The sequence below is a fragment of the Chiloscyllium punctatum genome, chromosome 27 (assembly GCF_047496795.1).
Source record: "Chiloscyllium punctatum isolate Juve2018m chromosome 27, sChiPun1.3, whole genome shotgun sequence".
NCBI classification, from domain to species: domain Eukaryota; kingdom Metazoa; phylum Chordata; class Chondrichthyes; order Orectolobiformes; family Hemiscylliidae; genus Chiloscyllium; species Chiloscyllium punctatum.
Window position 1 is genome coordinate 13,523,872 of NC_092765.1, and position 14,563 is coordinate 13,538,434.

Sequence of the window (14,563 nt, forward strand, 5' to 3'; positions counted from 1 at the left end):
GCTAGCACTCTCTAAAAGGCAACATCTTTGTGAAACTCCTATGCACCCTCTCCAAAGCATCCACATCCTTTTGGTAAGGTGGTTACCAGAACTGTACACAGTATTCTAAATGTGACCAAACCAAAATCTTATACATCTGTAACATGACCTGCCAATTCTTATACTCAATAACCTGTCTGATGAAGGAAAGCATGCTGTATGCTTTTTTAGATGAGATTACATTTTCCTACAGTATGGAAACAGGCCCTTCAGCCCAACAAGACCACACTGACCCTACAATGAGTAACCTACCCAGATCCATTCCCTGACCCTATATTTGCCCCTGACTAATGCATGGCCAACTCATCTGACCTACACATCTTTGGATTGTGGGAGGCAGCCAGAGGAAACCTACACAGACACGGGGAGAATGTGCAACCTCCACACAGACAGTCGAATTTTGACAGGGTAAAGAAGTATATTCTGCTTACGCTAGTTGGTATGTCAGTAACTAGGAATAACAATTTCAAGACTGTCAGCAAGAGAGCTAGAGTGAGATGAAGAGAAATGTCTTTACTGAGAGAGTTGTTAGGATTTGGAATATACTTCCTGGGAGAGTGGTGCAGATGAATTCAATTGGAAGTTTCAATAAAGAGTTAGATAGTGATTAATGTACAGTGCTATGAAAATGGGGCTGGAGAATGGAGCTAGCTGGGGAGCTCTTTTGGGAGCCATTACAGACACTTTGGGCTGAATAGCAATCTTCTGTACTGTAACATTCTATGATTATATAAGTATGAATCATGTTTTGGTTCCTGGATATTGACTGAGGCACTGTGTACTTACTACATCTTGATTAGATTAGATCACTTACAGTGTGGAAACAGGCCCTTTGGCCCAACAAGTCCACACCGACCCGCCGAAGTGCAACCCACCCAGACCCATTCCCCTACACCTAACACTAAGGGCAATTTAGCGTGGCCAATTCACCTAACCTGCACATTTTTGGACTGTGGGAGGAAACCAGAGCACCCGGAGGAAACCCACGCAGACACGGGGAGAACGTGCAAACTCCACGCAGTCAGTCGCTTGAGGCGGGAATTGAACCCGGGCCTCTGGCCCTGTGAGGCAACAGTGCTAACCACTGTGCCACTGTGCCACCGTGCCCCTAGATTTCTTCCCCTAGATTTCCAGTTAATGATAATTATGGACCTCAGGGTCTTGATTATTTGATGACCAGTAATTAATCAGTGTCTTCATTCCCAGTTTGAACTAAAACTGGAAATGTTTTAGCATCAGTAAATGAGAAATGAAATTGTATTCCACCCTCATCCCAAAATTACAAAGTTTGCAATTCAGTTTCTAGCAAAACTAATACCTTAGTATCTTAGGTAAATAATTGTAAAGTGCATGTAATTATAATTAAATTGCTTTATTGCAGTTTGCATGCATTTAGAGCATTGTTTTTCTAATTGAATCAAAAATTAATAATTGAAAATGCATTGTACAACTTAGCAAACTACAAACCATGCAGGCTACACCGAACACTGAAGTGTGTGTCTTGACCAAATTTGAAACCAGTATTATTATCTAAAGTGAATTCATCTAATATTGCTGTTGATCAGTTTGAGAGGAAAGTGTTTGCAAAGATACTGATTTATTCTTTTCCCTCAACTGTACGAAGCACCATCTAGTGGTCAGGTAGGAAATGACTGAACATCACATGTGGTTTGGAATTGGAGTTCAGGGTGACATTACAGTACCAGCTTTCATGTAATGGATTTATTTGTGTTCCTGAAGGATCTTCTTAATGGCCCTGTGTAGTTAGTCTCAGGTCTCAAGTGTAGTTTGGATGTAGTAATAACTGTTAACCTTTAGACTGTTGCAATGTTCATTCCTTATGGGAATCTACATAATTATATTGTGGTCACACTGCAGTAAATATGTATACACAATGTTTCACAACAGTTAAAAAAATAGCTAAGTCAAGCTTGTTTTGGGTATTGGTTGAAAGAGGAATGCTGATTAGGTCCCTGAGAAAACGCTCTGCTTTTTTTTTGGATAATTTTTTTCTGCATTCAACTTGACAGAGACAGAGTCTTACAATTTAACATCTTAACTATTAGGCATTAAAAGCACTCTTCAGTTCGGCTTAAGTTTGGAAGCACCATCATCTCCAAGTCAGAGATGATCCTCAGGTTGATGTGTATCGCCTTTGCTTTGGTGTGGTTGCGTCAATAATCAAGCATTCTGGATTAGTGGTGCTGGAAGAGCACAACAGTTCAGGCAGCATCCGAGGAGCAGCAAAATCGACATTTCGGGCAAAAGCCCTTCATCAGGAATGAATATACCAAGCATTCCCTATCTGACATTATTGTGTGATTGCCATCACAACATGAGCCAGAGAGGTTTAAAGAGAATACATAAGTCACCAAGCTTACAGGATGAGGTCATCGCTGCGTTTATTGCCTATCCTTAATTGCCTTATTGTTGGTCTGGATTCACATGGAGGCCAGACCAAGTAAGGATAGACAGGCAGGAGGCCGGAAGAACATGGCAAGCCAGGCAGCATCTGGAGATGGAGATTTTGACCCTTTGGGTATAACCCTTCTTCAGGAAGGCCAGGTAAGGATGGCAGTAATGAGCCAGATGAGTTTTTCCTGACAATCAACAATTGGCATCCAGATTTTTTTCTTAATGATTTCAAATCCTATTGTCTACTGTAGTGGGATTCAAAGCCAGGTCTCCAGCACATTCCCAGGGTCTCTGGATTAACAGTGCACTGATAATACCATGAGGCTATCACCAACCCCTTGTTATGGACAAGGACAGTGGGCAATAGACAATAATACATTATAGCCAGCATTTTAATATCAATTTTTAAATTGTGTCAAAAAAAAGTTTCATTATTTCATCTGTAGAAAACTATAACAACTCGAGACCAGAGGTAGGGAGGAAAGACATGGGCACTATGGTTGCTCCCAGCCTGGAGCCCCAATCACTGAAATGAGACTCTCCCTCAGACTCCCACACAGACCAAAGCTCAACACCCCCACACTGACCCAAGCTCAACACCCCCACACTGACCCGAGCTCAACACCCCCAAACTGACCCGAGCTCAACACCCCCACACTGACCTGAGCTCAACACCCCCACACAGACCCGAGCTCAACACCCCCACACTGACCCGAGCTCAACACCCCCACACAGACCCGAGCTCAACACCCCCACACTGACCCGAGCTCAACACCCCCACACTGACTCGAGCTCAACACCCCCACACTGACCCGAGCTCAACACCCCCACACTGACCCGAGCTCAACACCCCCACACTGACCTGAGCTCAACACCCCCACACAGACCCGAGCTCAACACCCCCACACTGACCTGAGCTCAACACCCTCACACTGACCTGAGCTCAGTGACCCCACACTGACCTGAGCGCAGTGACCCCCACACTGACCCAAGCTCAGTGACCCCCACACTGACCCGAGCTCAATGACCTCACACTGACCCAAGCTCAGTGACCCCACACTGACCCGAGCTTAATGACCCCACACTGACTCGAGCTCAGTGACCCCACACTGACCTGAGCTCAGTGACCCTCAAACTGATCCGGCCTCAGTGACCCCATGCTGACCCGAGCTCAGTCATCCCACACTGACCCAAGCTCAGTGACGCCCACACTGACCCGAAGTCAACACCCCCACACTGACCTGAGTTCAACACCCCATCAATGACCCGAGGTCAGTGACCCCCACACTGACCCGAGCTCAGTAACCCCCCACACTGACCCGAGCTCAGTGACCCTCACACTGATTCGAGCTCAGTGACCCCATACTGACCCGAGCTTAACACCCCCACACTGACCCGAGCTCAGTGACCCCACACTGACCCGAGCTCAGTGACCCCACACTGACCCGAGCTCAGTGCCCTCACACTGACCCGAGCTTAACACCCCCACACTGACCCGAGCTCAGTGACCCCACATTGACCCGAGCTCAACACCCCGACACTGACCTGAGCTCAGTGACTCCCACACTGACCCGAGCTCAGTGACCCCACACTGACCTGAGCTCAGTGACCCCCACACTGACCCGAGCTCAGTGACCCCACACTGACCCGAGCTCAGTGACCCCACACTGACCCAAGCACAGAGGCCACACCATATTCCAGCTAAGTGGTCTTACCGCTAAGCCAAGCACCGTTGGCCCTCTACACTCCTGGATCCCTATGAATGGACCATTTGTACTCCTTGTCTCAGGCCTTATTATAGACATACCCATGGGCGAGTGGAGGGGAAACTAGTTTACCGTTTCCAGGCAATGATTTTTCATCAAATTTGTTTTTGTGAAAATATTTTCCATTGATAGGGAGGCTCCCCAACATTCTGGATCTTAATTGCTGAAGAGAATGGGTTGGTCTCGTATGTGCTGTAGTTAAGTAACAGTCACTGTCAAGACATATATGGAAAAATGGCCAGTTTAATGAGTTATGGGCTGGAGTGACCAGCAGTCTTGGAATCCTAAGTCCCCCAGAGAATCAGCCTTTTTAAGACACAAGGAAAATAACTTCCATCTCAATTATATCTGACTTTTTGGATATTTTCACTTCCCATGTGTTCTCACAATGTGAAAGACTGTAAACAATTTATCTTAAGACAAGGTCACAGCGTCTTAAATTCCACTGGGCCTGGAGTTATGGATGAGATTCTTTGGATTGTCTCTGGGATTGATCCAGTTTCAGGAACTCATTGATTCGCAGCATTTCCTTTCCACGATCAGGGATTTTTGGAAACTGGAGAATGCAGCTTTCTATAGAGGAATTTAAGAAAGGATCCCAGGAATCCAGCGTGATACTAAGAATTTGCTACGGGTTGCTGGGAACTATGAGTTACCAGCAACATCTCGAATTCTGTTATCCATGTCATTCCATGCTGCCCAATGCACGATTGTTTCTTTGCTGCAATCTGTCATAGATCAATATTTTCTGGTATTGTGTCTAGGTGAATTGACAATGTTTGTAAGTCATCCTCAACAAAGTGAGATTTGAAAACCACTTCCCACCCGTGCAGGAGACTGGGGTGGTTGCCTGGGAATGGAGTGGCAGTGGCAAGACATTTGAGAGGCTCAGGTTTCACATGGTATGTTTTAATTTAGTTTGCACTGATAAACTGTGTTGCAAAGTGGCAGTGGATATAGGTTTCACCACCAGCTGCAGTCTAGCTAGGGTTCCTCTCAGTCCTGGCAGTGGATAAGGGGAGAAGTGTGGTCTGGGCTTACAGAGTGACAAAGCAGAGATGAGGATCTTCAGCCTATTAAGTCTACACAGACATATGTCCATTAATCCCCCTTTCCAGCACTTGGACAATAGCCTTGATTGATATGACATTTCAAGTGATCATCCATACATGTTTTAAAGGATGCCTCTACTATCCTCCCAGGATGTGCATTTCCAGACTCCCATCACTTTGGGTAAAAACATTTTTCCTCAAATCCCCTCGAAGCCTCCTAGCTCTTTCCTTAAATAATGCCCTTTGTTATTAACTTTTCAACTAAGGGGAACACTACTTCCTATCCATGTCATCCATCCCCAGGATAAACTTGTACCTCTGCCAGTCCAATCACATCCTTCTTATAATGTGGCAACCAGAACTATAGGGCGGCACGGTGGCTCAGTGGTTAGCACTGCTGCCTTACAATGTCAGGGTTCCATTCTGGCCTCGGGCGACGGTATGTGTGGAGTTTGTACGTTCTCCCTGCGTCTGCATGGGTTTCCTCCGGGTGCTCCGATTTCCTCCCACATTCTAAAAGATGTGCAGGCCAGATGAATTGGCTATGCTAAATTGCCCTTAGTGTTAGGCGCATTAGTCAGCGGTAAATGTAGGGAGATGAGTCTGGGTGTTTTACTCTTCGGAGGGTCAGTGTGGACTTGTTGTTTCCACACTGTCGGAAATCTAATCTAACCGTACTTCAGCTGTGGCCTAACCAAACATTGTACAACTCCAACATACCCTCCTGCTGTTATAATCTATGCCATGACTGATTAAAACAAGTATCCTGATTACCTTCTTAACAAGGTAAAAACAATGACTGCAGATGCTGAAAACCAAATACTGGATTAGTGGTGCTGGAAGAGCACAGCAGTTCAGGCAGCATCCAACGAGCAGCGAAATCGACGTTTCGGGCAAAAGCCCTTCATCAGGAATAAAGGCAGTGAGCCTGAAGCGTGGAGAGATAAGCTAGAGGAGGGTGGGGGTGGGGAGAGAGTAGCATAGAGTACAATGGGTGAGTGGGGGAGGAGATGAAGGTGATAGGTCAAGGAGGAGAGGGTACTGCCTTTTAATCCACTGCCTAGGTCTGCGAAATCTTGATGCAAGATCTCATCCCATCCATATAATTCGTACCAACTTGTACCACGACCTCTGACTTCTTACCCTCCCCCTGTAAGATGCCTTGCAGCCTCACAGTGACATTTCTGACCCTGGCCCTAGGGAAGCCACACACTGGAGTCACATCTGTGTCTGCAGAAACATCTGTCTGTAACCTCACCATACTCCTACTTGCTTGGACGTTTGCTGTTCTGTGCTGTGCAGCTGAAACACTCACAGTGCCATGACACTTTCCCTTGTCGCTTTCACCAGTGGAACTTTCACTGTCATTGTTTTCCAACACAGAAATGCGGGGATGCCCTCTTTGACTTTTCTGTCTGCCTGCCTAGCTCCTTTAATCTCGGTAAAAACAATGACTGCAGATGCTGGAAACCAGATTCTGGATTAGTGGTGCTGGAAGAGCACAGCAGTTCAGGCAGCATCCAAGTAGCTTTGAAATCGATGTTTCGGGCAAAAGCCCTTCATCAGGAATAAAGGCAGTGAGCCTGAAGCGTGGAGAGATAAGCTAGAGGAGGGTGGGGGTGGGGAGAAAGTAGCATAGAGTATAATGGGTGAGTGGGGGAGGGGATGAAGGTGATAGGTCAAGGAGGAGAGGGTGGAGTGGATAGGTGGAAAAGGAGATAGGCAGGTAGGACAAGTCCGGTCAAGTCATGGGGACAGTTACTGAGTTGGAAGTTTAGAACTAGGGTGAGGTGAGGGAAGGGGAAATGAGGAAACTGTTGAAGTCCACATTGATGCACTGGGGTTGAAGTGTTCCGAGGCGGAAGATGAGGCGTTCTTCCTCCAGGCGTCTGGTGGTGAGGGAGCGGCTCCTTTAATCTGCCTGCAGCTCCTTTGTCTGCAGGGTGACCACATCAGAAACCAAGCTCTGCAAGTTGTCTAGGAGAAAGTGAGGACTGCAGATGCTGGAGATTAGAGCTGAAAAATGTGTTGCTGGAAAAGCGCAGCAGGTCAGGCAATATCCAAGGAGCAGGAGAATCGACGCATAAGCCCTTCTTCAGGAATGAGGAGGGTGTGCCAAGCAGGCTAAGATAAAAGGTAGGGAGGAGGGACTTGGGGGAGGAGCGTTGGGAATGCGATAGGTGGAAGGAGGTGAAGGTGAGGGTGATAGGCCGGAAATGGGGTGGGGGCGGAGAGGTCAGGAAGAAGATTGCAGGTCAAGAAGGTGGTTCTAAGTCTGAGGGTTGGGACTGAGATAAGGTGGGGGGAGGGGAAATGAGGAAGCTGGAGAAAGTTGCAATCATCCCTTGTGGTGGGAGGGTTCCTAGGTGGAAGATGAGGCGCTCTTCCTCCAGGTGTCGTGTTGCTATGGTCTGGTGATGGAGGAGGCCAAGGACCTGCATGTCCTTGGCAGAGTGGGAGGGGGGAGTTAAAGTGTTCAGCCACGGGGCGGTTGGGTTGGTTGGTGCGGGTGTCCCAGAGGTGTTCCCTGAAACGTTCCGCAAGTAGGCAGCCTGTCTCCCCAATGTAGAGGAGACCACATCGGGTGCAGCGGATGCAGTAACTGATGTGTGTGGAGGTGCAGGTGAATTTGTGACGGATATGGAAGGATCTCTTGGGGCCTTGGAGGGAAGTGAGGGGGGAGGTGTAGGCGCAAGTTTTGCATTTCTTGCAGTTGCAGGGGAAGGTGCCCGGAGTGGAGGTTGGGTTGGTGGGGGGTGTGGACCTGACGAGGGAGTCGGGGAGGGAGTGGTCTTTCCAGAACGCTGATAGGGGAGGGGAGGGAAATATATCCTTGTGGTGAGGTCTGTTTGGAGCTGGCGGAAATGACGAAGGATGATACCATGTATCTGGAGGTTGGTGGGGTGGTAGGTGAGGATCAGTGCGGTTCTGACCTGGTGGCGAATGGAGGGCCGGGGTTCAAGGGCAGAGGAGCGGGAAGTGGAGGAGATGCGGTAGAGAGCATCATCAACCACATCTGAGGGAAAATTACGGTCTTTGAAGAAGGAGGCCATCTGGGTTGTTCGGTATTGGAATTGGTCCTCCTGGGAGTAGATGCGGCGGAGGTGAAGGAATTGGGAATATGGGATGGCGTTTTTACAGGGGGCAGGGTGGGAGGAGGTGTAATCTAGGTAGCTGTGGGAGTCGGTTGGTTTATAGTAAATGTCCATGTTGAGTCGTCGCCCAAGGTAGAAATGGAGAGGTCTAGGAAGGGGAGGGAGGAGTCTGAGACGGTCCAGGTGAATCTGAGGTTGGGGTGGAAGGTGTTAGTAAAGTGGATGAACTGTTCAACCTCCTCGTGGGAGCACGAGGCAGTGCCGATACAGTCATCGATGCAGCGGATGAAAAGGTGGGGGGTGGGGCCAGTGTAGCTGCGGAAGATGGACTGTTCCACATATCCAACGAAGAGGCAGACATAGCTGGGGCCCATGTGGGTGCCCATGACTACTCCTTTGGTTTGGTGGAAGTGGGAGAATTGGAAAGAGAAGTTGTTCAGGGTGAGGACCAGTTCAGTCAGTCGAAGGAGGGTGTCAGTGGAAGGGTACTGGTTGGTACGGCGGGAAAGGAAGAAGCGGAGGACTTTGAGTCCTTCATGATGGGGGATGGAGGTGTACAGGGACTGGATGTCCATGGTGAAGATAAGGCGTTGGGGACCAGGGAAGCGAAAATCATGGAGGAGGTGGAGGGCATGGGTGGTGTCCCGAACGTAGGTGGGGAGTTCTTGGACTAAGGGGGACAGGACTGTGTCGAGGTATGCAGAGATGAGTTCGGTGGGGCAGCCTCCACACACATCAGTTACTGCATCCGCTGCACCCAATGTGGCCTCCTCTACATTGGGGAGACAGGCCGTCTACCTGTGGAACATTTCAGAGAACACCTCTGGGACACCCGCACCAACCAATCCAACCGCCCCGTGTCCAAACACTTTAACTCCCCCTCCCACTCCGCCAAGGACATGCAGGTCCTTGGCCTCCTCCATCGCCAGACCATGGCAACACGACGCCTGGAGGAAGAGCGCCTCATCTTCCACCTAGGAACCCTCCAACCACAAGGGATGAATGCAGATTTCTCCAGCTTCCTCACTTTCCAACCACCCCCCACCTTATCTCAGTCCCAACCCTCGGACTCAGCACCGCCTTCTTGACCTGCAATCTTCTTCCCGACCTCTCCATCCCTACCCCCTCTCCAGCCTATCACTCTCACCTTAACCTCCTTCCACCTATCGCATTCCCAATGCCCCTCCCCAAGTCCCTCCTCCCTACCTTCTACCTTAGCCTGCTTGGCACACCCTCCTCATTCCTGAAGAAGGGCTTATGCATCGATTCTCCTGCTCCTTGGATGCTGCTTGACCTGCTGCACTTTTCCAGCAACACATTCTTCAGCTCTGCAAGTTGTCCTCAACTTCACATATGCGCTTCTATGTCTCCAGCTGATCCTCTTGTTCCAAATCTCAATGCTACAGCTGTTGGAAAAAACAGTACTACAGAAATGGTCATTCAGAATGGCAGACGTGTCGAGGATTTCCCACCTATGGTACAGCACTTTGGCTTGGGCTCACCTGTTCAGTCAGTCAGTGCCACTGTTGGACTGACGTGGACAAAGTTAAAAATCACAACACCAGTTTATAGTCCAACAGGTTTATTTGGAAGTACAAGCTTTCAGAGAGCTGCTCCTTTATCAGGTAGCTGGTAGAGAGGCGCTAAGACCATCAGGAAAGATTCCTGATGGAGGGCCTTTGCCTGAAATGTTGATTTTCCTGGTCCTCAGATGCTGCCTGACCTGCTGTGCTTTTCCAGCACTACTCTAATCTTGACTCTAATCTCCAGCATCTGCGGTACCCACTTCTGCCTGGGAGTTAAGACCAAGTTGTTGTAGCTTCATCCACTGCCTGGATGGATAGTAGCTCAGATCAGGCAGACAGACAGGCTGCCGCTGCCTTTATTCACAGCCTGGACTCATAGCAGTTCAGAGCAGAGCAGAGAGACCACTGTGAGAAACGAAGCTCACTCACTTCAATAATTTCAGTCCAAGACAAGATCTGTAGCAACAGTATTGTTTATTATACACTTGCAAGCGTGGTGCCTAAACTAGACACGCAGCGTTTAGCAAGTACATATCTTATATAGGATTCTCTTCTCTTTCCCTTCTCCCACTACTCCAAACCTGGTGCCCATTACTATTGTTTATCTCTTGCCTTATCCGGCCTTGTGCATAACAAAGTACAAATTTTACTAGGCCATTTCACCACATCCTGCTGTGGCCCATCGTTAGGTATATTCTCCTTCACTACCATCTGTTTCCCTTGCTTGTAACATTTCCTCCCATTCTTCATCCACACTGAGCCTTATGACCTCTTAAATGTGGTTTGTTTTTGTTTTTGCAGAAGCGGGAAACAAATACTTATGATAACTGTCTGTACAAGCATATCTAGCTTAACCTCCACCCCCTTCCCTCACAGAACCTTATCTATTTGTCTGTACCATTGTTTGCAGGCACATTTCGGTCTTGTATGCACGTTTTAGCTAATACAACAACAATTATATATTTCCTTCACATAGTTTTCATTCTTGTTGACTCAGCTCTTGGTTAAAACAATTATACACTGGTGTGAGTTCATTTACCTTGCATAAGTAATTATGATTGCAAAAGTAACACTGCTTTACCTACATCCCACACCACTGCTGCACTTATTCATGGTCCGGACTAGCAGGAGCTTGAAGGGCTTTTGCCCGAAACGTCGATTTCGCTGCTCGTTGGATGCTGCCTGAACTGCTGTGCTCTTCCAGCACCACTAATCCAGAATCTGGTTTTCAGCATCTGCAGTCATTGTTTTTACCTAGCAGGAGCTCTGCCCAGTCCAGTCCAGTCCAGAGACAGACAGAGTGCTCCTGCTGCCTCTCTTCACAGCCTGGACTAGCAGGAGTTCAGAGCAGGGAAAAGGGTTGCTGCTGCCTTTATTCATAGACTGGACTAACAGGAGCCCTGTTTTGCCCATCCCAGCCCAGACCAGGCAGGTAGGCAGACAGGTTGCTGCTGCTGCTGCTGCCTCTATCCTCTGTCAGTGCAGTCCCAGGCTGGGCACCTGTCAATCATCCCGCGGGGACCAGCGCTCAGCAGCGCCACCTGGAGGGCGGGGCCGCGGGTCACGTGGTTCACCGGGAGGCGGCCGGCGGCCGGCGGCAAAATGGCGACTCAGAGCGGAGCGGCCTCCGGCAGCCTGGCCCCCGCGGGAGATACCGGCGGAGAGGAGGCTTTCAAACTCTTTCTGACCGAGGTAAAGGCGGCTGGACGGGCCGGAAAGGTGGAAAAGGAGGGACCGGAACTGAAACCATTCCCCCAAAACAGCGCCCAGAGACTTCACTCTCTCTTCAGGAAAGCGCGGCTGCAGCCTGAGGCCTAGAGATAGTCCTGAGGGAGGGGGGGGGGGAGGGGGAGGAGAGGGGGGGAGGGAGGGGGGAGGGGAGGGGGAGGGAGAGGGGGGGAGGGAGGGGGGAGGGAGAGGGGGGGAGGGAGGGGGGTGAGGGGTGAGGGGGGGGGGAGGGAGGGGGGTGAGGGGGGGGAGGGGGGGGAGAGGGAGGGAGGGAGGAGGGGGGGGAGGAGGAGAGGGAGGGGGGGGGGGGGAGAGGGAGGGAGGAGGGGGGGGAGGGAGAGGGAGGGGGGGAGAGGGAGGGAGGAGGGGGGGGAGGGAGAGGGAGGGAGGGAGGAGGGGGGGGAGGGGGGGGAGGGGGAGGGAGGGAGGAGGGGGGGGGAGGGGGGGGAGGGAGAGGGAGAGGGAGGGAGGGAGGAGGGGGGGAGGGAGAGGGAGGGGGGGGAGGGAGAGGGAGGGGGGGAGGAGGGGGGGTGAGGGAGAGGGAGGGAGGGAGGAGGGGGGTGAGGGGGGAGGGAGAGGGAGGGGGGGGGGGAGAGGGAGGGAGGGAGGAGGGGGGGGAGGGAGAGGGAGGGAGGGAGGAGGGGGGGGAGGGAGAGGGAGGGGGGGGAGGGAGAGGGAGGGGGGAGGGTGAGGGAGGGGGGGGGGAGAGGGAGGGAGGGAGGAGGGGGGGTGAGGACGGAGGGGGGGGGAGAGGGAGGGAGGGAGGAGGGGGGTGAGGACGAGGAGAGGGGGGAGAGAGGGGTGAGAGAGGGAGGGAGGAGGGGGGGTGAGAGAGGGAGGGAGGAGGGGGGGTGAAGGAGGGAGGGAGGGAGGAGGGGGGGTGAAGGAGGGAGGGAGGGAGGAGGGGGGGTGAAGGAGGGAGGGAGGGAGGAGGGGGGGTGAAGGAGGGAGGGAGGGAGGAGGGGGGTGAAGGGGGGAGGGAGGGAGGAGGGGGGGTGGTGAAGGAGGGAGGGGGGGTGAGGGGGGGTGAGAGAGGGAGGGAGAGGGGTGAGGGGGGTGAGAGAGGGAGGGAGAGAGGGGTGAGGGGGGTGAGAGAGGGAGGGAGAGAGGGGTGAGGGGGGTGAGAGAGGAGGGAGAGAGGGGTGAGGGGGGTGAGAGAGGAAGGGAGAGAGGGGTGAGGGGGGTGAGAGGGAGGGAGGGGGAGGGTGAGGGGGAGGGGAGAGAGGGGTGAGAGAGGGAGGGAGGGGGAGGGGGGAGAGGGGTGAGAGAGGGAGGGAGAGAGGGGTGAGGGGGTTGAGAGAGGGAGGAGAGAGGGGTGAGGGGGGTGAGAGAGGGAGGAGGGGGGGAGGGAGAGGGAGGGAGGGAGGAGGGGGGGGAGGGAGAGGGAGGGGGGGGAGGGAGAGGGAGAGGGAGGGAGGGAGGAGGAGGGAGAGGGAGGGGGGGGAGGGAGAGGGAGAGGGAGGGAGGGAGGAGGGGGGGGAGGGAGAGGGAGGGGGGGGGAGAGGGAGGGAGGGAGGAGGGGGGTGAGGGGGGAGGGAGAGGGAGGGGGGGGAGAGGGAGGGAGGGAGGAGGGGGGGGAGGGAGAGGAGAGGGAGGGAGGGAGGAGGGGGGGAGGGAGAGGGAGAGGGAGGGAGGGAGGAGGGGGGAGGGAGAGGGAGGGGGGGGGGAGAGGGAGGGAGGGAGGAGGGGGGGTGAGGGGGGAGGGAGAGGGAGGGGGGGGGGAGAGGGAGGGAGGGAGGAGGGGGGGGAGGGAGAGGGAGGGAGGGAGGAGGGGGGGGAGGGAGGGGAGGGGGGGAGAGGGAGGAGGGAGGAGGGGGGGAGGGAGAGGGAGGGAGGGAGGAGGGGGGGGAGGGAGAGGGAGGGGGGGGAGGGAGAGGGAGGGGGGGGAGGGAGAGGGAGGGGGGGGGGAGGGAGAGGGAGGGGGGGGGGAGAGGGAGGGAGGGAGGAGGGGGGGGAGGGAGAGGGAGGGAGGGAGGAGGGGGGGAGGGAGAGGGAGGGGGGGGGAGAGGGAGGGAGGGAGGAGGGGGGGGAGGGAGAGGGAGGGAGGGAGGAGGGGGGGGAGGGAGAGGGAGGGGGGGGGAGGGAGAGGGAGGGGGGGGGGGAGAGGGAGGGAGGGAGGAGGGGGGGTGAAGACGGAGGGGGAGGGGGGAGAGAGGGGTGAGAGAGGGAGGGAGGAGGGGGGGTGAAGGAGGGAGGGAGGGAGGAGGGGGGTGAAGGAGGGAGGGAGGGAGGAGGGGGGTGAAGGGGGGAGGGAGGGAGGAGGGGGGTGGTGAAGGAGGGAGGGGGGGTGAGGGGGGGTGAGAGAGGGAGGGAGAGGGGTGAGGGGGGTGAGAGAGGGAGGGAGAGAGGGGTGAGGGAGGGAGAGAGGGGTGAGGGGGGTGAGAGAGGGAGGGAGAGAGGGGTGAGGGGGGTGAGAGGGAGGAGGGGGAGGGTGAGGGGGAGGAGAGAGAGGGGTGAGAGAGGGAGGGAGGGGGAGGGGGAGAGGGGTGAGAGAGGGAGGGAGAGAGGGGTGAGGGGGTTGAGAGAGGGAGGGAGAGAGGGGTGAGGGGGTGAGAGGGGGAGGGAGAGAGGGGTGAGGGGGGTGAGAGGGGGAGGAGAGCGGGGTGAGGAGGGTGAGAGGGGGAGGGAGAGCGGGGTGAGGGAGGGAGAGGGGTGCGGGGGGAGAGAGGGGTGCGGGGGGTGAGAGAGGGAGGGAGAGAGGGGTGAGGGGGGTGAGAGAAGGATGGAGGGAGAGGGGGTCAGAGAGGGAGGGAGAGAGGGGTGAGAGGGGGAGGGAGAGAGGGGTGAGGGCGGGTGAGAGAGGGCGGGTGAGAGAGGGCGGGTGGAGAAAGGGGTGAGGGGGGTGAGGGAGGGGGAGTGGGGTGAGAGAGGGGGGAGAGAGAGGAGGGAGGGAGAGGGGGGTGCGAGAGGGAGGGAGAGGGGGGTGAGAGAGAGAGGGAGGG

At 53.9% G+C, this 14,563-nt stretch overlaps 1 protein-coding gene across 1 annotated transcript in view; it reads left to right on the top strand.

The window, feature by feature from the left end:
• The first annotated feature begins 11,452 nt into the window (after positions 1-11,452).
• The window catches only part of dnajc8 (DnaJ (Hsp40) homolog, subfamily C, member 8), a 49,063-nt gene continuing 45,952 nt past the window's right edge, over positions 11,453-14,563 (top strand). Inside the window, exon 1 of the mRNA XM_072548123.1 lies at positions 11,453-11,585. Coding sequence (XP_072404224.1) covers positions 11,496-11,585 — 90 coding nt within the window. The 5' untranslated portion in view covers positions 11,453-11,495. The remainder of the gene's footprint in view (positions 11,586-14,563) is intronic.